This window comes from Oculina patagonica, chromosome 12, assembly GCF_052425735.1.
Source record: "Oculina patagonica isolate OP01 chromosome 12, crgOcupat, whole genome shotgun sequence".
NCBI lineage: Eukaryota > Metazoa > Cnidaria > Anthozoa > Scleractinia > Oculinidae > Oculina > Oculina patagonica.
The window spans coordinates 31,501,199-31,526,461 of NC_135769.1; the positions used below are offsets into that span (position 1 = coordinate 31,501,199).

The following is a 25,263-nucleotide window of genomic DNA, read 5'->3' on the forward strand; positions in this document are numbered from 1 at the left end:
TACAACCACCCCAAACCTCTCCTGCCCCCTCCTCACTACCCAATTTTCGCGTAAATAGGCCATTTCCGAGTTACCCCTTGCCTTTGTTTCAAAACGAGTCTACTTGCGAAACCATTCAAGTGAAAATGAGTTTGATTTGCATGAAAATGGACCTGTAGGTGAAACTCATTTTCATATGAATGGTTTTGCACGTAGACTCGTTTTAAAACAGAGGCAAAGGGTAACTCGGAAATGGCCTATTCTTTCGCGTTGAGAAAATATAGAGAAGCGTGAACAATCTACAATGAAACAACATTGTGTCAATTGTTTTAAGGCATTTTATTGTTGCTTTTGCTTACGCTATTACAGTGTACGTAAATAACAACGAATACGCAGCATAATTTTCCTCGCGTTGAAGAGCGTTGTTTGATAAGTTTAACATCAAGTAAAAAATCAAATTTTCGTATTAAATTTTTCGAAACTCCAACATAGGAGTAATAGTGTACCTGAAAATACCAATAAAAAAAAGGAAAAATACAAGATAATATAATTCTATAATTCGATAATCTACAAGTGACAAAATCCGAGAAGGAACTTTGGTCAACCTAGCCATAACAACTTAAAACTGAATTGCGAACAGTACTATACAGATTTTTACACTGAAATACTATAGAGTAAGCCGTAATTCTAGAGCGTCAAGTAACTGGCAGATGTAAAACACGAAGAAAATACAATCAAAATTCTAGTTGCTTTATAAATGGTCGTTGTTAGGCGACCGCACCAGAAAATGTAACGATGTCCTTTTAACAGTACAGCGTCCAAGCGCCCGACGTTACTCTAAAACCTGATGACAAATACTCTATCGAATGCGAGACGCTTGATGTATGTTTTCTTGTCGTTGCTCTTCCTCATGTCGAAGCCCAGAGGTTTAAAGATGTCTTTCTCCATCATCGCCATTTCTTTTTCGGAAACTTTCTTGGCATTTTCAGTCATGGCTTGTGATCGCTGTTCCTGCATCCAAACTCTCGGCCTCATCTTATCGTCGCTTCTTTCGGAGAGATTTGATACTGTAGACCATCTTTTAGTAAGCTTCGGTTGGTTTTCTTTTGAAATTTGAATCACCAGAACTTTAGCTTCGCCTGTGATGCACTCCGGAGGAAAAGACTTCCATTTCTTCTTGATTTTTTCTTTGCTGAAATATTTTAGAACGCGAGCGACATACAGAAGATAATACCTGAAAATGAGAACCACTGCATTCTTTATAATCTTATAGCGAAGTACTGGAAAAGAAGACCCGGCTTTAACTGTCAATTTCCGTATACGTCATTACACTGTTGCGAAACACTTCTCAGGGATTCTCATATATTAATTTGTCGCATTCGCCATGATGCAATTTAGAATGAAGTGACGTGAAATCAAGTGATACATCTTTTTCATAATCTCTAACTGTCTTCTCTTTTATGAAGCTGAAGACACTTAAAGATTATGACAATGACATGAAATAATTTGGAAATAAATAGGCAGTGACGTCATGAATTATATTATAGGTAGTGTCCGAGTGACGTAAATTATTTAGTTAATTAATTAGGAAAATATTAATCAGTATAATGTATGACGTCATGTACAACATTAAATAATCATGGTGCTAATTAAATAATATTATAGCGTTACAATATTAAGCAGTAATTACACGTAATTTGGAAGAATAATTAACAATTATTCCACGAGCGCGCGTTGGATATGAGATGGTTGATAGCCAACAAGGCGCGAAGCGCCGTGTTGGCTATATTAAACGATCTAATATCCAACAAACGCGGGTGGTATAATTGTTTTATTAAAAACGCCTAAAGAATTGCAATTTTTGAGCTCCCCAGCTGTTTCTGTTGACGCGAATAGGCTACCTTATTTGTGGACAGTGGTATATGAGCTCATATACCATTTCCTGTTAACCAATCAAAACTCAGGAATTGCAATATACCATTGCTAGTTTTTAATAATAACGCATATACAATAAGTAGTAAATAATTATTCTCCTAATTAAATGATTAAATTGCTTTACGCCACTCGGAGGTAATACGTAATTTGATGAATGATGTCACTAGTTAATTTTTTTCTGTTACTTGATTTTACTTACTGCAAACCGAAGTTGTTACGCGCGTGACCTGGGTCCTAACAAAATCAGTTGGTAAAAGATTGTTTTATTGCAATCGGTGAGCCCACCTCAAACGGTATTACAAAATCAACGTAAAACTTGTTTGTGCTTGGTAAGTTCACGTCTCCAGTGACTATTTAATTTTTCACCAATTGTCTTTTTTTTTTTGGTTAAAAGGTACACGTAAAATAATGTCAATGAACTGGACCTTTGTCCGCTGCAGTTACTTGACTTAAGTTGAATCCCTTGTACTGCACTGCACAATCTTACTGCGTATAATGTTGTGGGTAATAAGCCTACCCGAGTGTGGTGAAGGCTAGCAATCATTCCCTGTGAGGCCTTACTCGTCACGCTGGTATCAAAAGGATGATGATAGTGTCCACGTTCGAGTCCTGGCCGGGGTCTTTGTGTTGTGCTCTTGAGCAAGCCACTTCACTCACACTGCCTTTCTCCACAGCAGTATAACAGCGAACGGGCGAAATGTCACGGCAACCTGACAACGTTCTCTGTCAAAAGAAGGGTTATCCCCAGCCTAAGTGGAGGGGGGGGGGGGGGAGGGGTACGAGTAGCAATACTCGCTACGCTGTGCATGCAGAGCCAGTAGTTTTGAAAACGGATTTTACCTATGTTTACTGTACTGTTTATCTTTCAGACTAAAGGAGAGGACGGGGCAGAGCAGGGCAGGCAGGTCAGGGTACGGTAGAGTAGGACAGGGCAAGGTAGGAAGGATATGGTGGGATCAGGCTGGGTGAGGGAGGTGTGTGTGTGGGGGGGGGGGGGAGCAGAGTGACGTGGAGTGAAGTGTAAGAAATTGCATCCCAGCGAGTTGAAGACTCAATCCCCCCCCCCCCCCAAAAAAAAAAAAAAAAAAAAAAAAAAAAAAACGAAGTATTTAAACAACCAAACCACTCAGTCGAGAACTTACAATAAACGGAAAATTACAACGGCGAAGAGGCTCAAAAATTTAAGCGCGGTAACTTTACAACGGAGCAATAAAAATGCAGACATTTTATGACAAAGTTCAAACTCACGCTCGAGCACGTTACGGGCCACGATTGGCTAAAATTATAAAATCACGTGAAATCGCGCACGCGGACAAAAGCATACTGTGGGTGACGGGCTGAGTACAGAATTCAGAAAGTTCAAACATTTAGCGAAGTAGAGTGGAGTGGAGTAGAGTAAAGTAGGATAGGATAGAGTAGATCGCCAGTTTATACCAGTGATCTAATGATCACTGATTGGCCCTTCAGGATAAATAAAGTTTTTATTTTTTTATTATTATTATTATTAACGAAGGGTTGGGTAGAGTAGTGTAGAGTGGAGTGGAGTGGAGAGGAGAGAGGAGAGGAGAGCGCGGTGGAAAGGAGACAAATTCGCCTTCCATACATTCTTTCTACTAGTTCAGAAAACAACTCTTTTTTAGAAAAGAAAGCTTAATACATCAGTTTATTTTAGGTAATATTATTTACAAATCTTAACATCTTAGTATGTACAAATGCTGTAAATTCTAGATCAAAAATAACCATACAGAAGGCATTGAAACCCTAATAATCAACTTCTCAATAGCGTGTTCCAGGCGTTAACTTAGTTGAGGATTAGCGCCAAGAACGGCGAGTAGCAAAAAGCGATAGGGGTTTGGGGAGAGTCTCTTCGACTAACCCATTCTCGTCCCCAGAGAGCCGCTTGTCCCTCTTGTATTTAGACCGATTGGCCTAGCTGGCTGAGTTCAGCACGAAGGGAGTTTCCAATTAAGGCAATCAAATCGACCGTTTTGAACTCCAGTATAACAAAGGCTTTTAAAACGGCTCATTTGATTGGCTGCATTTCTTTTTGTTAAAATGTAGCCAATCATATCCATGAGCCAATCAAATCAAGTATCCCCAGAGCCACTTGTTTCTCGTGCACAGGCTCAGCCAGCTGAGAGAGACAAGCGGCTCTGTGGACGAGAATGCGACTAACCCTCGCCGTTTTTCCACTCGCCATTTTTGCGCTGCTCCCTAACTCACCAAATGCCTGTTAACGAAAACGTCTAAGAAAAAGAAACAAGGATCCTGAACCTTGAATTCCTATGATTGATTATTAAGCAAGTTTGATTCAAAAGACAGAAAAAGAATCATACAGTTTAACGACTCATTGTCGAACAATTCATTCCCTATTATTTTGTCAAGGCCAGTTCTACTGTTGACATACGATTTGCCGCAGGAAAGAACACTCATTGTACACAGAAAGCGTACTAAAAGGTTCTGATTTGCAGGTCGTGCCTGCGACTGGCATTGTACAAGTTAAAAAAAATATTGAGAGAAGACTACATCAGTTATTGGAGTTATTAAAACGGATTGCCTACGGGTAAACTTGAAAAACGTCGGCCCGATGAAAATATCAACTTGCCGATTACTGCCTAAAGTTCGGAAAGTGCTCCTACAAAACAGGTGCGTTTTCCTCTCCGGTTCCCAGAGAATGAGGTCAGTTCTAGAATTTTCTGATTGGAAAATGCAAAGTCGACAATTCCACAAGTACTTGATCAATTATTTCTAGGCCGCGAGTAGTTCCCGCTTCTTTCTTCATGAACTACCGAGAGAGAAGCGAAAAACGCGCGGGAAATCTAAAGTGTTCTCGAAACCGTTTTTCGTTTTATATTCTACGTCTAGTCATAGTTTTAGCTAATTCGGACATCTTCCTCAAAAAAGCTCTTATAGTTGTAGAATCCAATAGTGGCCTCCAACCCAGTTTCCAACCTCATCCAAAACCAACGCAAGTAATCGAGATGGGTAACTCGTAGCCCCTTCATAACTAAACTACCGATTAGTGCCCGCAGTTAGCATGTTGTCTTCTGATGACTATTTTCATTTTCCAGCCACGCGTGTGTTGTTTCTGAAATTCCAATATCCTGAAGTCTGCGATGACCATAATCCAAAAACGAATTTCTTATCATATACGTTGCAGGAAATAAAATCGTCAACTTCCATTTCAAGCATAATTCGTCTCTTTCGTTTTATCTCTTTAATCTCACCTTTCATCAAGGCAAGATTTATCATTGAAAGCACTGTTTAGTATTTACACATTGTCTTAGTGTAAGCCTCAGCTGCAGCTCCAAGTTCGCATTTTAAAAGAATGTTCACCAAAGTTAAAAATCACGCCAGCCGCACAGGAGAAGCTCAGAAATGGGTCAGCTCAAATATCTTCCCTGTCACTTCACTGCCATACCTAAGGAACAAGAAAAATGATTTTTTTTTTAATACAACTAATAGCATTCATCCCTGATACAGCTAAACCTCCTCCAACGAACTCCACCTGCAAACGGACACTTAAGCGCGGTGACAACAACATACACGGATTTCTAAAAAACTGACCCAGTTCGCGTTTTCAACACCATAGCCCTGAGCAAAGATGAGTTTACTCAAGCCTCAAATGGTTTTAATACAAACAGAAGCCCATTACCCAGAGCGTGCACTGAACTTCCATATTGCGTCTGTGAAACGGCGTTTTCACAAGTAAAGTTATTTTAAGATATTTAAATATTTTTAGACAGATCAAATATACAGAAGTTTAACGCTCCGGGTAATGGGCTCCTGACACAAATCATTGCTCACCTTCACTGTACTGTCCACTGCTCCAGAGAATATTCTTCCTTTTGTGACCGCCAGAGCAGCCACGCTCCCTTGATGACGGAGAAGAGTCTGGACACAAGTGAAGCTTTCCAAATTCCAGACCTGTTTTAGAAAATTCCAATTTATAACCTTGTGTTACTTATCACGTCACGCAATCATCAAAGATCGCGTGGCATTTGGCCATAAACAGGAAAGGCTTTTTTAGTTGACTTTTCCCAAAGTATACTATCCCGCCATACGTCCTCTCAACCCTCCCCCCTAACCTTCGCCCTTTCCTTTTTCCATTTAAGGGAATAAAACAATCTGGACTGGAGTAAAGAAACTTAAGAGATTAGAAGGAGGCTCTTTCTTAGTCTCCTCAAAAGGTCAGGTACCTCAGTCACACACCCTCCTACACAGTAAATCTTTTACATTTTTAGATTTAAAAACTCTGCAATTTAGCCTGAACGTTTATTTGATGATTGCATTTTTAAAAGGCATCATATTTTGCTTGTTAAACATCAATATTAAGTCCTTTGGATTTCGATGGCATTAAAACAATATGATTTCTTAACGTTTAAGTCTGTTCAAGTTCGGTGTTCCAACTCAAGGGACCAGACGAACGCGATAGCTCATCGTGGCTTTACAACAAAAATAACTTTGCAAATTACCCTGAGTGATCTGTCATACGAAGCACTGAACAAACGAGTCTGCCCTGGAGCACTCAACACAGCAAGACCATAAACAGTTCCTACGTGACCTGAAAAAAAAAATACCATTACCACATTTAGATAATTAGTTATGTAATAAAAGGGGCAGTAGCACGAGAAGTCTCCTTCGTTTTTGTTTAAACTATGATAGAATTACGAGGGTGCACTCTGTGATCAGCAACATAACCTTGAACAACAAAAGGAAGGCATAAATTCATTCTCCAAGGTTTGAATAAACGTAATCAGTGGTTTTTAAGTGATTTTATTCCAAGTAACAATATCAAATTTGAAAACGTCGGCCCGACTATTTCAAGTTTTAGGTCACTACTGTCCTATCCGTCTGTAGCCAAACTACCTTTTAACAATTTTCACGACTAGTACAGTACGTTTTAGCAAGGCCAGGCAACTATAAGTAGATTTTCAATAAATACCAACACCTTCGTTGCATTTTCAAGTAGCACTAAATCATGCTGACACTGTCCCTTTAATCATTGGCTCTAAGAATTTGGTAATACAATTACAAGTGCGATTTTCCACTTCCAAATCAATCCTAGCAATTTTCTGTCGCTAACCAGTAGAAAAGTATTTTCAGGATCCCCCCTGGTTTTCTCTACCGTTAGAACCCAGGCCTAGGAAGCAAAGTAAGGTAATGTTTAAAAAGTCCTTCAACGAAATACACACGTGACCTCTGCAGCTGGGAAAGACAATTCAATGGCAACATTACAACATTCTCTAAGGTTCATTCTCGGTAAAAAAACTGTTGTCGCTCACATGAGAAAGGGTAGCTGCTTTCCTTAAACGCGTAAAGCGTGTACAAAGCGTGCCAGTCACGAATAAGACACGCGAGTTGAGCACGTTCCGCATAAAATGTGTTTGTTTCGTACGTCAGGCTACCCATTGCCTTTAAAGGAGTTGTTTACGTCAGGTTCACACACTGCCTTTAAAGGAGTTGTTTTTCTTATTAACTGTGCCTTAAATTTCGTTAATTAACTCGTTAATTTAAAACGAGTTCAGCAGGCTCGCCTTCGGAACAACCGCAAAACTGGTTTCGCGTAAGGTAATTCATTACCTTTAAAGGGGTTGTTTTATTTTTACACTGTTTGCTGTTTTTCAATTAGGACATAATACCTTAATTAGCGGTGGTGCTGAGACTTTTACAAATACGTCACACAAACACGCAAGAAAAACAACATTGCCATCACTTCGACTTTCACAGCTTTCGCGCCTACGTGAGAGAACATAGCTGGACGGGGAAAGAGAACGCGAAATGGCGGAAAATTCGCATATGAACGACATGCTATCTGATAATGATATCTGGGAGATTCCAGAGGAGCCGAGAGCCAGGGCACAAAGTACATCTGTGCGCTTGCCGAAGAATTCCAGTTCAGAACTGCCACATCCTGAGCTTCGCAAGAAACAATCCATCAGTGAGCCAACTCTACCAGTTGCGGACAAGGAAGCGGTGAACGCAGAATATGTCCCAAATGGAAGGAAACGAAGCGCATCGCAATCAGTCGCGTCCTCAGCCAGTGCCAATTATTACATCCAAAACCACAGCGCTTCGCTGACTGAACAAGCCAAGAATTTGTCCGAGGAGGAGATTGAAGCGCTTGTGATCGACATCTTCAAGCCACTGGATTTTTACGAAATATTGTTCGAAAGAATGAAGAAGAACGACCGTCAACAGGAAAGTGGCAATGCTGGCCAGAGTGACCCGCAGTAAAAAAGAAAAACATTGGAAACAGGTTTTTTGTTTATTTCCCTTGATCTTGAATATAATGCACTTTTTTCTGTTGTTACTTGTCGCCGTCGTATGACTTTGACATTACCAGTTAGAGAGATTTCAGTTGAAACTAATAAGAATTTCTACATTTCATGTAACAAACTACAAGGAGCTATAAATGACCGAAAAATATCGAAAAAGTCGAATACCGGTAGCTAAGCTGTACTGCAAAGAATATCTGTAGAAAAACAATGCGCTGCCCTATACTGAATACATTTTGCTTTCAACTTATTGTTCAGTTTATTTATTATGTAACTCTTGTTCAGTTTAACTATTACGTAACTCTCTTGCACACAACGCTCGCATCTCACAATATTCTGTTCGTAACAGATCCAATTTATATCGCGAAGTGCATATGTTTGAAAGTGGTTACTTTCTTGAAAAACTGCTCGCGGTATTTAATACACCGATCGCAAGAACAGGAAAACTTGCGAGTTTGGCGAAAAGCGCCCTTTGATTCGTGTTTGAACCATTGAGCTGAATGTCCATTAGCCGTTACAATCTCATATCAAGATTAAGATCTAAACTCAACTCCGTTCTATTGAATTCCGATACAAATTTATTTCGCAAGTAATGTCTATGAATGTTCGTGAAAAAACAACACAAAAATCTAGGTTTACAGACCAATTTTGCCGGGATTTTGAGAGCGATTTTTACTCGCCCGCGTAAAACATGGTCGGTTTCTTGGCGAAACCGCGGTAATGCTAAAATTCAGATCGCCGTGGAATCGGCTTGGTGGTGAGCAATCCGTCAGTCATTGCAAAACATAATACGCTGACCCTTTTTCGTCAGTATTCAACATTTCATTTAGGTTACTCTGTTACAAATGTCGCCCGAAGAGTTGGTCGAACTAGAAATAGACGTTTTTAAACCTTTGGATTTCTTCGAAATTTAAACAGAATAAAGAGTAACAATAATTGAACAAACAGTCAATAATTAATCACTGATATGAACAGTAAAGTATCGGCGTATTTCGTATGATGTGTCGCAAAATTTAAAAAAAAATACAATTTCGTGGAACCTCACGGTGTTTCAGAACAGCATAAGGATCGTTGCAAGTAATTGTTTTCCAAGCACCATTTGAAGCTTACCAAGTACTCAGGCGAACTCTCCTCTTTTTCAGTGGAATTTCTAATTTCGTCAAAAATACTTCGCTGCGTCGAATTCTCGAATTCTCCTCTGTTTCAGTGGAATTTCTAATTTCGTCAAAAATACTTCGCTGCGTCGAATTCTCGAATTCTCCTCTGTTTCAGTGGAATTTCTAATTTCGTCAAAAACATTTCGCCGCGTCGTATTTTCAACTCTCTTCTCGGTGTTTGAATATCCCGATGAAACACTGTTGCTCGTGTTTAATATATTACTTGAATGTTTGGGGGGAAGTAAAACACCATATGACTTGACTGGAAAAAAGTAAGCTTTTGTTCAAAACTAACCAGGATTTGGACACACATTCTTAGTGTATTTTTGTTGTCGAATTTGTCATTTGAAGAAACTTGGCACTTACCATTGAGCGTTTCCAAGTGTTTGTGTGTGTTGACATCGTACACCTACAGAAAAGTTTATAATGAAATGTTAAGCTTTTGAGCGAATTAAAAAATTATAGTCATCCACCAGTTTTGCCGCCTGGCGGTATATATTTTGGTTTACAGACACATTTTGTGAAACATTTTCACAAAGTCTTGAATATTACTCTTCAAGTCGCGTGTGTCTATGGCGTCAATCGGAAACTCTTCGTGTGTTTCTACGAAGATTTGCCGTCAACGAACTTGTTTACTGACTAACTTATAGGGGCAGTATCACGAGAAGTCCTTTACGTTTCTTACTACAGTCGAAGCTCTCTTAACGGACACTATCGTAAGCGGACAGCTCTACTTACGGCCACCTTGTAAGAAACCCCGTTTTTACTCCCATACAAACTCTGTATTTTTACATTCTCGTAAGCGGACATTCCCGTAAGCGGCCGCGGACACTTTCAGAGATTACGACTTAGACTTTTTCTTTGTTAGTGCAGAATGCACTATTGTGATGGTTTGTTGGGGCTGTCGTCCGCTAACCCGCTAGTGCGCTAAGGTGTAAACTTTAATAGTCAATTAATTAATTAATATCAATTAATTAATTATTCCTGTGGAGGGGGTTGGGGTGGGAGCACCTGACCATACCCCCCAAGTAAAACGTGAAGCACATCTACGTTACTTTTATATGAGGATCTCCAAGGTATATATTTGTTTCAGTAAAACATTTGCTCTCCTTGTGGTACTACTCAACGTAATTTACACCAAACGCATGCGCAGATTAGTCTACGTTGTTTTCTGGAACTATCATGAACATCGCTTTTACTGCGTGTTTGCGGTAGGCTGCAGACTTCTTGGCGCCAAGTAAAAACCGCAAATTAATTAGATTAGATTTTGAGACTTTCACAGCGCTTTCGTAATTAGGTAGCAAAAAATTGCACCGGGATTTTCGGCGTGGACACCTGACAACCAGGAAACAAATATCCTAGCTGTACTGTGTTTTAAAAAACCTGTCGAAAAATATGTTTTTTGATTAGATTTGTTTCTTTAGTTTTTGAGAATCGTCTTTCGTGCAGTCTAAACCGTAACTTAATTAAATTAAACAAATGTCATCGATGCCGCCGTAAAACAAACAAAAAACAAAAGTTTCATGTTATCGCATTTTCAAGGAAGACAAAAGTATTTTGTTACAAACGAACAAAAGTGTCGTGTTACGGTTGCAAAGATTAGCGTAAGGAACACCTGGGAAAGTAGCCTGTGAACAGTTTTTTCCGAAAGTAAAATAAAGCAAATAAACACGAACATATATAAAACATCATACTTTCAATTGTTCCATATTGCATTCTGCACTTACCAAATCATCGAGATTTTTTTTTAAAATCCCGTAAGCGGACACCGCAAAGAAAATCATATAAAAAAACCTCTGTATCTTGTATTAATCAATCAACTTCACATCGCCGTTCGTCACAATGATTTTACTGTAATTACAGTAACATATTTCAGTGTTTGTTTTGTCGTCATCAACGTCCGGTTACATTTCGAAACACCACTAACATGCATATTACCATTATGTTAGCTGGGCAAGCTCCCGTAAGCGGCCATCTATCCCCTACACCTCTAGTGGCCGCTTACAAGAACCATTCTCGTAAGCGGCCAGCTCCAGTTGCGGACACTTTTTTCGCGTCCCGAGGTCAGTCCGCTTATGAGAGCTTCGACTGTATGCTAGAACTGATCAGTAGCCTTTTGAACGACAAAAGAAAGGGTGTAATTCATTTTCCAAGATTTGAGCAAACCATAATCAATGGTTTTTAAGTGATTTTCTCCCAAGTAACAATATCAAACTTGAAAACGTTCAGGCCACTTTTCTTTCCTACCGGTCCATTGCCACGCCACTTTTTCAACAATTTTCATGTCAACTCAAGTGTAGTACATTTTAGCAAGGCCAGGCAACTATCAGTGGATTTCCATTCAATGCCTCGACACCTTCACTGGATTTTCAAGAAGCACTAATCGTTTGTGAGACTGCCCCTTTAATAACGTCTTACCTGTACTTGATTCTCGTATGTCCCACACACGATGTACTCCTTGGTGACGGCCAAAGAGTAAACACTGCCTCCAGATGTCTGAAGAACTCGAACACACTCTAGCGTGTCCAGATCCCATAACTGAAAAACAAACAAAACGTTGGTATCAGTAAAACACTGTGGTACTGTTGTGCTGTGCAGGCAGGCGAGTCAAAACATACACGAAGAACAAGTTAACGCGCCAGTCAATTACAAAAGGGCAACATCCCAGTAACCAAATCCTTCAGAACATATTCCGGATACCCCTAGCCAGGAATTTCTTGCCCGCCCCCCCCTGGGAACGAATACCTGGAAACTCCGATAACGAACTTCCGGAATCCTCTGACAGCGAATTTCCCTGAATTCCCCCTTGGACAAGCTTCCCTGCATTCCCCCCTCGCTGTATACCGTTAGGAGTAATTCAAATTATGCCCCAAATTAAGACCTTAGCAAAGTCCTCTTTCTTACATGCCTGCTTGAATCGTAGCAAGATGGACAAATGTAAGCACTATGCATTGCTTACATTTTGAAAAATTACCTTAATAGTCTGATAGGAGCCACTGAAGAGGTGCCTTTCTGAGGCCACTAACGCACGCACCCAGTGATTTAGGCCCGTCAGTTCCTGTATGAGCTCCATGGTCTGAAGATTCCACACCTAAGGAACAAAACAAGTTTAGAAATTATGAACTGTACTGTTCTAAAAATTCTTCTAAAACTCGCATCTTGAAGCCAAGCAGTTTGAGTTGTTTTATCTCACGTTTTTTTTTTCTTTTTATTCTTCCGAAGGATTTGAGTTTTCCAATGACGTGTAACTGTAAGGGACTGGTCAATAAGTACCAGGGGGGGTGGGCCGGAGCAATTGGAAAAGTGGTGGCTTGAAAATTTGTGACCCACCCCTTCCTTCTGGCTCAAAACTGACTGACCCACCATTGATAGGGGGTTGAAAATTACATGACCCACCCCCTTTGCTAAAAAATTCATTATTCTGTAAAGGGGTTGGAGGTTTTTGGTTTGATATCCGCTTTTAAAGTGTGATTCCCTACATACACCACCCTAATTTTCCCTGATAGACACTGCTGTTCCGTATATGTCTTTTTCCATTTCTCAGCACACCAAAGAGGGAAAAATTTCTCACTTCTTATACTTGTCTATTTTAAGTTTTCCACATATTTGTGTGTTAAGTCCATGGGGAAATTTAGACACAAACATATGGGAAAACTGAAACAGTACGTAACATTAATTCATAAAAAATTATTCAAGAAATACAGACATTGATAACAGAAACTATCTACAACCACTGTTTATAATTCATTATTACAAAGTGTTGAGAAAAGAGTTTACTGGTGAAAGCCTAAAGAGCAGGCTGAAGACAGACAGGCAAAACTGATGTTGTAATCACAAGCCATCTAGGGGAGTCAAGGGGCATGCTCCCTGGGAAATTTTTATATTTGGGCCTCCTGAAATCGCTAGAAAATCATTTAAAACTGCTCACTTTGAGAAATTTATCAATTTATACTGATATACAATAAGATAACCCACCCCCTACGTGTAGATCAAAACTACATAACCCACCCCTTTTGGAGGGCTCAAAAACTGATGACCCACCCCCTTTCCCACCCCCCCCCCCCCTTTACTAATTGACCAGTCCCTAACTAGACATATTTTAGCAGTATCAGAAACGCTTCGACTAAGCATTATAATAAAAGCGTTTCATCTCTTGCAGGATTAAGTTAATTGAGCTATGTAAATGTGTTCTTGAAGAGGTGTCGGGTACTAAAAAGTTAACGTATTTTCTTGCGTTTTCCAACAAATAAATTCGCCTGCTGGCACAGACAGATCTTACTGTGTACATACCTTGATTTTCTTCAGTGATCCACTGAACAGCATGTTTCTCTTTGTTACCAATGTGCAGACCGGGTTTTCGTGACCACGAATAGAGTCAAGCAGCTCTAAAGCCTCAAGGCACCAAACCTGGCATCAAAACAGATATAATGAACATATGAACACACAATTTCTCTTAATTAATTGGGAGAATAGATATACTAGCGTTCAGTTCGTTTATTCACATCACCTGCATAGTTGACTTTGTATTAAAAATTTAAGGGGATCAGTATTACATTTTGACCACAGAACTGAGTTTGCAAAGGTGTTCTCAGTCTTTCGCCCATTTATATTTATTAGGCGAGGGAAAGCAAAATTTAAGAATGAGTACTTTTTCGAGTAAAATTTTAAGGTTTCCAGTTCAGTTACGGAGATACAGTTCTTTGATAGATTACTTTAAGTGCCAAAAAACCACTTATAGTTCCTTAATTTTTAAAACACGTACATTTATAGTGCAGTCTGCTGATCCACTGTAGAGCTTTTTGCTGTGAGACAAACAAAACAAAGAACAAACTGTGTTAATAACAGAGTAGTTTTCTTACATAGGCAATCACAACAACAGAAATAAACTACAATCAGAAATTGATCCAAAATTATTTTACCGGCAGCAAGCACGGCATAGTTACTATGAGCGCGGGAAAACAGATAACTGGTGGCAAACGCGGGAAACATATAGCCGGTGTAAAGCGCGGGAAACGTGTAACCGATGTAAAGCGCGGGAAACGGAAACATGTAACTGGTGTAAAGCGCATCAAAAAGGTAACTGGTGGAAGTGCGGGAAATGTGTAACCAGAGGCAATCGCGGGGAAACAGGTAACTTGTGGCAAATGCGGGAATATTTTGTTACCGATCGGAAGAGCGGGAAAACATGCAACTTATGGCAAGCGTGAGAAAACATATAACATGTGGCCAGCGCGGGTTAAGTCACATTTCACGAGTTCTGTGAGCCATTCAGGGAGCGTACGAAACGCAAAAACAAAACATAGACACATTTTGGCACTTTCCAAAACGTTTAGTCTAAGATGTTGAATATTAGGTAGAGAACATACTCGTGAGTACACAAAGCCAACACAATTCCACTGTGTCCTTCCAGAGTCTTCACACATTTATAGGTCGTTAATGTGTCCCACACCTTAAAAAATAAAATCAAAAAACTCCAATAAGAAAACAAACCTGCATTTCAAAAACTTTGGCTTGACATGTAAAGGGATAAATAATTGTGTAACGAGCCAAAATAACGTCTTTTTAGGATGCTTAACTCACAATATATATTTCATACGTGCACTACATTACCTTGATGGTTTTGTCAGACGAGCCACTGAAAAGCCATTCACCATGAGTACACAACGTCCACACAGGACCCTAGAGGGTAGAATGGAAAATTGCCAGTGACTACTCAATGTACATATAAATTAGTTATACTTTTCTTCAGCGAAAGGTGCGGGAATTCAGAGATGGCGCTTAGGTAATACATAATTAGGTACTAAAACTAAAAAGTTAGTTGTAAAATCATCTCTACCTGGTGACCAACAAAAGTTCCCTTGCACTTGAATAACGGCTGGATATCGAACGCTAAAAGAAAATATAGACATGAAAATGAATTTTGCAATGTACCAAAGTCATTTTTTTTTTCTCAAAAGTAAATTGTAATGGAATTACTTCCTCAAGCTAAAAAAAAAATTTGGGGTACGTAAAATAAATAGGACTTACTTCCTACACCCCACAATCTTGCCTCTACATTTGCTAAATCAGTCTGTTAAACACAGAAAACAAAGAAGAACAGTTATTGCAAAAAATATCTTAAAATGCTACAAAAATTTCATAACGTGTTAGAATGACAAATTAAAGTTTTTGCCATCGGAAAGAAGAGAAAAACAAGGGGCAGTTACAAGTCTCAAATCTCTGGAGAGTTTCTCAAGCAAGTCGCAAGGAAACACAGCGAAAGATGTTTCTGCACGTGCTTACTACATCTAAGTAAAATCAGTAAAATTCCTTGAGGCGTTCTTGCAAACAACAACGTAAAATGACCAAAATAATTTTTTCTTTCAAGAATGTTTTTTTTTTTTAAGAAAATGTGAGCCAGGACCGCTAAAGACCTGATAGTTAGTTACAAACATACTGAATTGACCAGAAGTTGCATGGGATTCTTAAAAATGGTGACGATGTTCAAACTATAAACTTGAGACTATAATGGTACCTGTATTTGCGAAATGCTTTGTCGTGAGTCCAGTAAATCAGAGGATAACTTTGTTTGGCTCTCATCTAAAAGATCTAGCATAGGAAAGAGGTCACAGTTGATACAAATAAATTATCTTTGCAACCAAAGAATAAAAATCTTTCAGCAAACTACACATGCTTACCTATTCTGATATCTACAGTTTTCTCCATTCTATCAACCCGCTCTGTTAACTTCAGGATCATGGCCTTAAGAAAGACAATTTCCTGAAAACAATTTCACCAAATAAAAATAAGTTGACAAAAGATACTTAAAGCACAAAGGTTCAATATACATAAAATAGTCTGATTAATTCTTCAAAATAAAATAGTCTGATTAACCTTGTTATTTTCATTTCAATATTTGTTTCCTCTGTTTCAGTGGCATGCCTGTAAACTAGCTATCTCGTAGAGATATGAAGCTAAGTGCATGACCACTCTAAACACCATTTCTTTATTTACTTTTATTTTATAATGATTATTTAGCTGTAAGTTTTTACCTATCTCTATTGTGGCTACGTAATAGTGTCAAAGTGGGGGGGGGGGGGGGGGGGGTGAGACCAGTCTCGCATGGTAAACTACCCAAAACCGCAATGCTCCCACCGGCACAAGCCTGGGGGTCATAAAGGCACAAGCCTCCCTGACACAACAAGGCACAATACTGGAGGAAGAACTGTTAAATGTACCAATGTGCAAAATACACGTAAGGGTGCTTGACGTCACCAATTTTCACTTCCACAAGGAAAGTTAAAATAAGATTGAGGAGAATTAAAGCTAAATACAGCAAGTCTGTACCTGATCTTTATCTTTTAATGTTGTTTTGAGTTCTTCCATCCTCTTGTCGGTATGTTGCAGGAATTCCTGTCAAATTTGTTTTTATTAGTAAACATTCTATCACAAAGAATGAAACAAATGTAATTTAGCACACATCCCTATGCAAGCCATTGATTTAATTAGTGCAACCCCAACCGTGGCTCTGTGTCACTTGTTCAAAACTTGCTGTGTTATGCTTAACATGCATTTATTTATTCCTCAAGCTAACAACTGAAAGATTTATGCACCATCTGTCAAGAAAAATGTGAAAAAAATATTCCCAACTACAATTGAAAAACAGGAGCCAGATTTGCCAACATGACTTGTTGAATTTGTCTGTAATTTTTGTCAACCAAAACATCACAACTACCTTGACAGCTTCAAACTTGCACGTCTCAAGATGGATTCGAACCTCTTTGTGGTTGCCCTCCATATGACACCTGCAAAATAATTAAGAGCATTCATCACACAGGAACAACAAAGTTACACATCCAGGGTGCAAAGAAAACAGATTTTGATGGTTTCCCCTTGGCCAAGCTGGAGCCACTGTCTGCTACAATCTTGGACAAAACTAGTTGACACATACACATTTCACGCATTTTTCGCAAATGACTCGACTTGCAAGCGGGTTAAAATATCTTATCCCCCTCCCCCCTATGCAATGTTGTTTCTTGTGGTTTGTGGCTCGACAGGCTTTGTTTTAAATACACTAAAGCATTACCAGCATTGAAATGGGGGGAAGGGGGGTTGAAAAACTGAACTCCGTTGACTAAATAAGTGGAAATTTGCTAAGTGTTTCAACAGTTTTGTCCAAGATTGTAGCCCAAAGGCCTTTCTTAATGGCCTCTACCCACCATTAAGTCGCAAAATGTTATTTATTAGGCAAGTAATGGATAAAATCCACTAGCTTGACAGAAAAATCCCATACAGTCTTCTTGGACTTTAGATAAAGACAAAAGATCCTTTCACCCATATTTTTGGTGAGGACATCTCATGTGTTCACAAACTTGTAAATGATCTTCAAGATCCTAAAATGATAAAGTTGAATATGCACAAATTAGCAACACACACATTTACAGTTGCACAACAGTCATAACAGGGTTAGGGAACAGAGTTTGTACCTAGAACTCAAGATCTACATGAACATCACAACTTTAGGCATAATTTGTATACTTGCAGTAACTCACCATTTTCAGTAAGGTAGGACATTGTGAGCTGTTTGGACACTGAGTTGGAGCATACTGACAATTCCTCTCATGTTCACTGCAAAACAGACACAGACATAATATGGATTTGAAAGATAAATTGAATAACAATAGCATAACATTTAGGCTATAATAATAACAGTTGCTACATAAATAGAAATTTGTCCCCAACAGTGCACGCTCTTATCTTATATTAAAAACCCTTTCCGCCACAATTCTATTGCAAAATCTATGACGTCAGAGGGTAACATTGCAATGTTCCCCACGAATGTTGACCGACGAGCGTCATTTTTCTAAGTCTTTGTCGTGAAATATCTTAATATAACAAAACATGTAATGATTGTTCCGGAGGGAAACAGTTATTTTTGTTTCTCAAGAATCTCAATGTTCCCGAAGTGAATTCTAGCCTAACAATAACAATATGGCCTAACAATAACAGTTAGGCTATAATTAAAGTTAAACACTAATTTTATAGCGTAGCCATGACTTACCATCTGTTAGAAAGCTTGACTGTCACAGGGCACCCAGCAGGATTCACTTCAAAATCAGTTGGGGATCCTGCTGACTTTAGTTTACATCCATACTTACAATGGATGTACAATTCACCAATCTGTTCTGACACCTAAAAAAAATGCAACATAATTAAATTAAAAATGTTACAATGTAACCCTTTACATATCACACATAGTTAACAAGTTCTGTAAAACCCTAATGTCCCTACAAATCTAAATTCAAGTTTTAAATATTTTTAATCACAAAGACAAAAAGTTTTGAATGACACAATCTTTCCTCTTTCAGAATTAAAAAATAAAATAAATAAATAAATAAAAATACAAGGATTACTCACAGCAAGGTTTACAACAACTATAGAAAGTTTGTTGTCATCAACTGGGCACTTTTCTGATGTTCTTGAAAGAACACAAGTTCGACAAAAGGTATGCTAAGCAAAACAAAACAAAACAAAAAGTTAAATGAAAATCAAATTACTGGTCAAAAGTTTATTCTTCTCATAACTCATAGCCAAACATGTTGTTTTCCAACCAACTTTTGACTTAGTAATCTGCTGAATATATTAACAGAATGTACACTGTGACTCTCATTTACTTACAGAGTAAATCCACAACTAATTAAAAACATAATTGTATTCTGACACAGCAAGGTACAGGGGCGGATCCAGGATTTCAAAAGGGGGGGGTGGATGGCAGACCATTAGGGCCTAACCCTAACCCTAACCCTAAGTGGCGGCAGATGGCAAAACGTGGCGTAACAACAACCAGACATGAGCGAGAGCTAATTTTTCTTTCTTTATTTATTTTCTATTTCAAATAAAGTGACATTTCAAATTTTTTTTTACTGAAAAATGGGGGGTGGATATCCACCCTATCCAACCCCCCCTGTATCCGCCCCTGAGGTATTTAGAACAGTATGGCTAGCTCCTAAATTGACATGGAAATAGAATTCTGGTTGAATTTCAATGTGAAAAAATATTTGCTCATTCAGGCAATACTACAGTAACTGATTTACTGTCCTGTAAGTTTGAATGCAGTCTTAGGGCAAAAATATGTGATTTATGTGATTGGGTGACCATAGTACAGTAGAATCTTGATTTAACGAACCTCTACATAGCAGAGACCTTGATACAACGAACAATATTCTTTGCCCCAGTTATAGTAAAATATATGGAAAAGAACCTTGATATAATGAAACCTTGTTATAGTAAACATATTTGGCCAGTCCCTTAGCCCTTCCACTGTAATACATTTGTACTACATGTATTAAGTACTCTTACACTATTAATAGTAAATGCTATGTGGTAAAAACCAATCTCACCCCACATGACGTAATAACAGGATCTTTAAATACACGTTGACACAATATACAGAACAGCTTTGAAGACGGCTCATCCACAAACAAAACAACTGCCTGTAATGTACAAAAACACAAATTTGATTGATATGAAATAGATATGTTATTATTCATTTTGTAATTTTTGACTGTCAAATGCCAGGAAATATCCCTACCCACTCCAAGGAAGGTCACTCATTTGGAAACTTTCAGTGGAAGCAGGGTTTCAAAAGCCAAAGCTTTTAAAGGAAAGTACAGTATAAAGCTAAACTGGAATTTCTAGAGGGGTGGGGGATTTAAATAACTATGTGAATAGCAGGGGGGAAAGGTATAGAGGTGGGGGATTCACTATAAGTATGAACATTTTTAGGTTCTGGAACAACACACTTTTACGATAACAACCATTCTAAAAGAAGGCTCAATACTACTAGCATAAGCCTTATTAACTCTGTTAATACTGTTTTATGCACTAGCTCTGGTGGCTAGCAGAAGGCCCCATCATTGTTTTCAAACTATGTGATTGGAGTAAATAATAAAGGTGGTAAATTTCAAGCTCGGTGATAAATAGTGAAGAAATTATTCAACATGACTCGAGCGTGGGACAAAGAAAAAATCTGAGTCCCCGACGGGAATCGAACCCATGGCCTCCCAGATACCGGTTGGGCGCCCAACCGGTATCTGGGAGGCCATGGGTTCGATTCCCGTCGGGGACTCAGATTTTTTCTTTGTCCCACGCTCGAGTCATGTTGAATATTTTTTTCACTATGTGATTGGAGTACAAATGAATTTATGTTATTACACAAGCAACAGTACACATGTATGTACCTAGTCTATAATTATAATAAGGGTTTCAGGGTGCAAAGAAATTCAGTTTTCCAGCTTGCCCTTTGGGCAAACTGAAGCCAGGATGTACTAGCCTGAAAGTTATTTTCACTAGCCCAAAAAAATCCTTATATAAAGCATGATATTAATTCCCTTAAAAATTTTCCCCGTCAGCCAAGTGATGGATAAAATCCTCTAGCCCAACCACAAAAGCCACCAGCCCTGGGCTATCGGACATGAACTTCTTTGCATGTTGGGTTCATTTCAAAATTTTCAACATGAATCTATGTCGCTTACTAGTGACAAAGTAAAAATTAATATTATCTGTGTCAAATATTATTCAAGTATCAAGTATTCTTCTAAATTGGTCTACACTGTAATCCACTCTGCCTGCCAGCAGCGCTTATAAACACTGCCTACGCCACTTGTATTGTTTTACTCAGACATAAACAGCTACACAATTAATTTATTTTTTAAATGTTCAAAGCTTACTGATCAGTGTATAGCATCTGAAGTTATTTTATTTATTTATTTTTTTTTTTTTTTGCTTTCATTAGCTGAACTTCACTGACAGCTAAAGTTACGTTTTACTCTTCACGATAATATACCAACTTGCAATTTATTCTGATTACTATACAAATAACTCCACACAGTCACCTCTTCATCATCTTCAGTACAGCTTGAAATGGAATGATGAGAACGAGCTGAAATGGTTGATGATGTTCTGTTGTGGCGTTTAAAGCACACAGCATCAAAACTTCCCTAACAACAAACAAAATTATTATAATAATTAGACATTACTTCAAGTCAAAAAAAAATCCAGGCTGCCCAAAGTCTTCCAAGTATGAAATCTTGGGTGCCCATAAAGCATCTGGGACAACAGGGCCAACATTGCTAGAAACCAGCCATGATTGTATTTACCTGATCTGAACCAATTGCACCATTTATATCAACGTCTCTACCCAAACTTGTACTGTTACTTGAAGAAACACATGTCATACTCGCAGAATTCCTTTTAAGGGAACCATCTTGTTCATTATCAACTGAAATGAACAACAGTAACATTATAAATTGACGTCGTTTCACGAGGATTAAATTTTATGCAACACATACAGTGTATAACAGTTTAAATTTTTGTAGTGAAAAGTAATCATAATATGGGATACATAACAGTGCCTCTCCTATATTTTCAAATCCAAAGAAGTTATAGTTACAGTAAGGTTACTACCTTGTTCAAAAGAAGACAATCACATGTACACTGTAGAATAAAACCTTTGGCAAATATGTGCCAAATGTTACCGTGGTAGGTTACATTGTGGCCTGTCTAAGAGTGGGCAGCTGTGCATATCATTGATCTAATAAATTAACCGGTAAAAAAAAAAACTGTGTTCTCCCAACAGGGACCTTCTGCACACAATGGCCAATGACTTTCTGCATTCAATGGATAAATTATGATCTGGATAGCATAGTTTGTTTTGTCAACTTTTTTCTACCACTGAGAGGTTTACACTGTGGATAGCGTCATCCAACCATTGAAAAATCAGCACCCGAGTCAAATGCCAGTCGACTTGGGCAGTGAAGAGTTTAGCCCAGGTGTTATCCTGGTGCCATTTTTCTTTCCACCAAGTCCTGGTTGCTCAAAGAGTGGATACAATAGCTATCCTGCAGATAAATTGCTATCCAATGGATAGCGAAGTATGTTTTGTCAACACTAATTATGCACTGGATAGTGATTAATTTTATCCGGTGGAGGGCGTTTTCCAGCCTTTTAACAACTGGGTCCAGGTGTACAAATATGTACCAAAGAACTAATTATTAACGAAACCTAACAAAATTCCAGGCAGAACTTACAATTGTTATTCAATACTTTTAATCACTTCGCACTATGAAAGCTGGAGTGATGAGCTGTCAGTCTTCTCTAATCCATAAGATACTAAAAACCCTTTACTGTTAATCGGCTTACATTCCTTTTTAAAAACTCTTTTGCATATTTAATTTTTTACCATACTATAATTGATTTAACTACCGGTACTTGCAAACATTCTTGAATTGAATAATACTGTGGGATTAACCAATAAAATCTAAATAATTTCTGGTTTGCTGTTAAGTAGTAGAACTGCATATTACATTGCAGAGGTGGGATAAGAATGTCTAAACTCTGGTTGATGTGGTTTATTTTTCTTGTGTGAAAAAATTGTTTCAGCAATTAGATAGATAGACCTGTAGGTATTTTTGTGTAGCAAGCCAAATGTCACTTTGGGCATTCATTATTCCACCCCTTCATCCAAGTCTTGCTAATTAAAAGTAAAATACACTTATGAAACTGAAAGTTGTTACTTTTCATTCTAATTCAAATAATTTATTACCTCTTGTTATTGTAGTCACAGGCGAAAAAGCAGATGTCCCAAAAGTGGTTTCCATACGTCCCTACAAGAAAGATATCTCATTCTCTATTTTTAATTATTGTACTATTAGGACCATATCTTTTCATGAACTACAAAATCAGCTGTGTGGGGGTACAGTAGTTAATAATTTGCCACCTTAAGTGGAAAATGTGTGGGCTAAAATCCATTCTTAACTGTCAATAGCCTTCCCACAACTTTACACTGTGTATGTACTAGTAAGAAAATTTTTTGAAAATTTTCTTGGAAATTTATAAAAACCTATGAAGCACATTTTGATTAAAATGGTGCCATAAAGCGAGTTAAAGAACACTTTCTTTTATGAGGGTAGTAAATGCAAATATTTTCAAAAAGTATGTTTTTAATTCAAAACAAATGAATGATTTTCTGGTGTGTTGATAGTTATGATACATCTTTGATCAAAGCAAATCAAAAGGAAAAATTCATGATTTCTGTTTTACCAATTGAAACTTTATCACACATTCGATCTCGCAGCAACTGTTTATCTATTGCAGAGTTAAATACTTTTCCAACTGGCTCACAACGATCACTGAACACAAAAACAAAATGTAAATTTAACGGGTAGATCTAAAATTAGATACGGTATGCACATTTTATGAAATAAACAAAACATTCGATTCTGCATTTTTGTGGGTTTAAACTACGGATCGATGTAGCTCGGCCGAAATGAAACATAAATGGTTTATTTTGAAATCTGTGTAAGAAGAAAAATCGGGCGAATTTCTGTTTAATATCTCCTGCATTCGAATGCAGTGTGGGTTTTGAAACTGCTAATTTACTTAACTTAAACGAGTGATTCAGAAAATTACTGTAATATTCCTTCGCTTCTGAATCATATTATTATCATAGCTTTAAGGGCTCAAATTTTAAGTCATGTAGCTCGCTTTTCAAGGGTTTATTCATTGAATAAAATAGAGAAAATGAAAGTTGTACCCAAATAAAAAAAATAACATGAATTATGCAGGCATCACATGCCAGCATGCTAAATTACTCGAAGACTGATGATCTTGAAAAATTTCAATTTTTATTTTCCGCGATTGCTTAAAATACAGATCAGCATCGCGGAGGACAAAATTTAGGTAGTAAAAAAAGTCACCCAGGCCTGAAAATCTTACTACAAATACCGCAATACACGCTAAATCAACACCAGTGAATAAACCTAATTTTAAGCTGATATAAATTATGGTTTTAAACCTGGCTCAAACGATTCAACCATCTGCCTGCTCTAACTTGATGATCACGTACGCTGGCTTCTACTACGTTTAAACGCGGCAGTGTTTTTACGCGGCTTTTTAATGCTAGTACACTGATTGAAAAAAGAAATCTACTTCTTTCAAGTGACTTACCTTGGTGTTAATAGACTCATAAGATCGTGATCTTACACTGTCTGCCTGCATATTCCCGATGACCCCGGACATTTTTCGAAATGCAAAACCGCACGGCCAAGAATCTCACGCGAGCGAACAACAACTTTACGAATAAGCTGGTGAAAACTAACGGTACTAAGCCATCTTGAGAACCTTAATAACAGTTGTTGAATGGTTTCGAGAGACTTATTGTGATATAAACCTCGTAAAAACCACTACAATCCTTCCTGTAGTCTGCACTGTACCTTTACAGATTTTGACGTTTGCTTTCCTGGGTCCCAGGTCCTTTGGCGGTAAGTGCGCGCGCACATTTCAAAGATAATTTTGGCGCCAAAAGGCGCGCTCTTCATGACAAAAGTTATCGGGGGTCGGGGTGGTGGAGGTGGTGGGGGTTCTGGATGTGGAATTTCTACAACGGGTATTATATGTATTTTGCCGGCAGCATCACACATTTGGCGAAGTTACCTTAAGGTTAGTATTTTTAGCGACTACTAATTTTAGCGATTTTTTCAAAGCAAGATTTAATTTAGCGATTTTCCGAAAAATTTAAAAGGTTAGTGATTTCGTGTAAACCAGTTTTTAATGAACATACCGTAATGATTCGATTTAGCGCCCGGGGCGCTTATTTACTTTTGGCACCTTTAGGGAGGGCGCTTATTCGAGAGAGGGCGCTAATTCGGGACAGGGCGCTTATTTAATTTTTTGCGAAACAACCAAATGTTTAAAACAAAACTGTAATATATTTTTAAAATAACTAGCAATAGCATAAACTGCAACAGCAAAACTTGTTGAAAGTTCAGTTACTTTTACAAGAATTGTTCATTTTAGCAGTAAATGTATACATGTACGGTACGGTGAATGTTCATGAGTTTATTTTTTCCACGTCAACGACTTCAGTAGAGTCAGTT

At 38.2% G+C, this 25,263-nt stretch overlaps 1 protein-coding gene across 1 annotated transcript; it reads right to left on the bottom strand.

The window, feature by feature from the left end:
- Positions 1-3,862: 3,862 nt before the first annotated feature.
- On the bottom strand, positions 3,863-24,619 carry LOC144634008 (E3 ubiquitin-protein ligase TRAF7-like). Its single transcript, XM_078492939.1, has 25 exons — positions 24,335-24,619; positions 22,932-22,992; positions 21,487-21,608; positions 21,223-21,327; positions 19,729-19,821; positions 18,746-18,838; positions 18,390-18,520; positions 17,881-17,956; positions 17,663-17,721; positions 17,064-17,133; positions 16,676-16,741; positions 16,027-16,108; positions 15,864-15,937; positions 15,377-15,419; positions 15,186-15,238; positions 14,960-15,028; positions 14,716-14,798; positions 14,112-14,151; positions 13,640-13,756; positions 12,324-12,440; positions 11,768-11,887; positions 9,716-9,758; positions 6,390-6,478; positions 5,722-5,841; positions 3,863-5,335 (listed from the first exon to the last, which is right to left on the bottom strand). The coding sequence occupies exons 1-25, from the start codon at positions 24,404-24,406 to the stop codon at positions 5,324-5,326; spliced, it is 2,010 nt and encodes a 669-aa protein (XP_078349065.1). The 5' UTR covers positions 24,407-24,619; the 3' UTR covers positions 3,863-5,323.
- Positions 24,620-25,263: the final 644 nt, after the last annotated feature.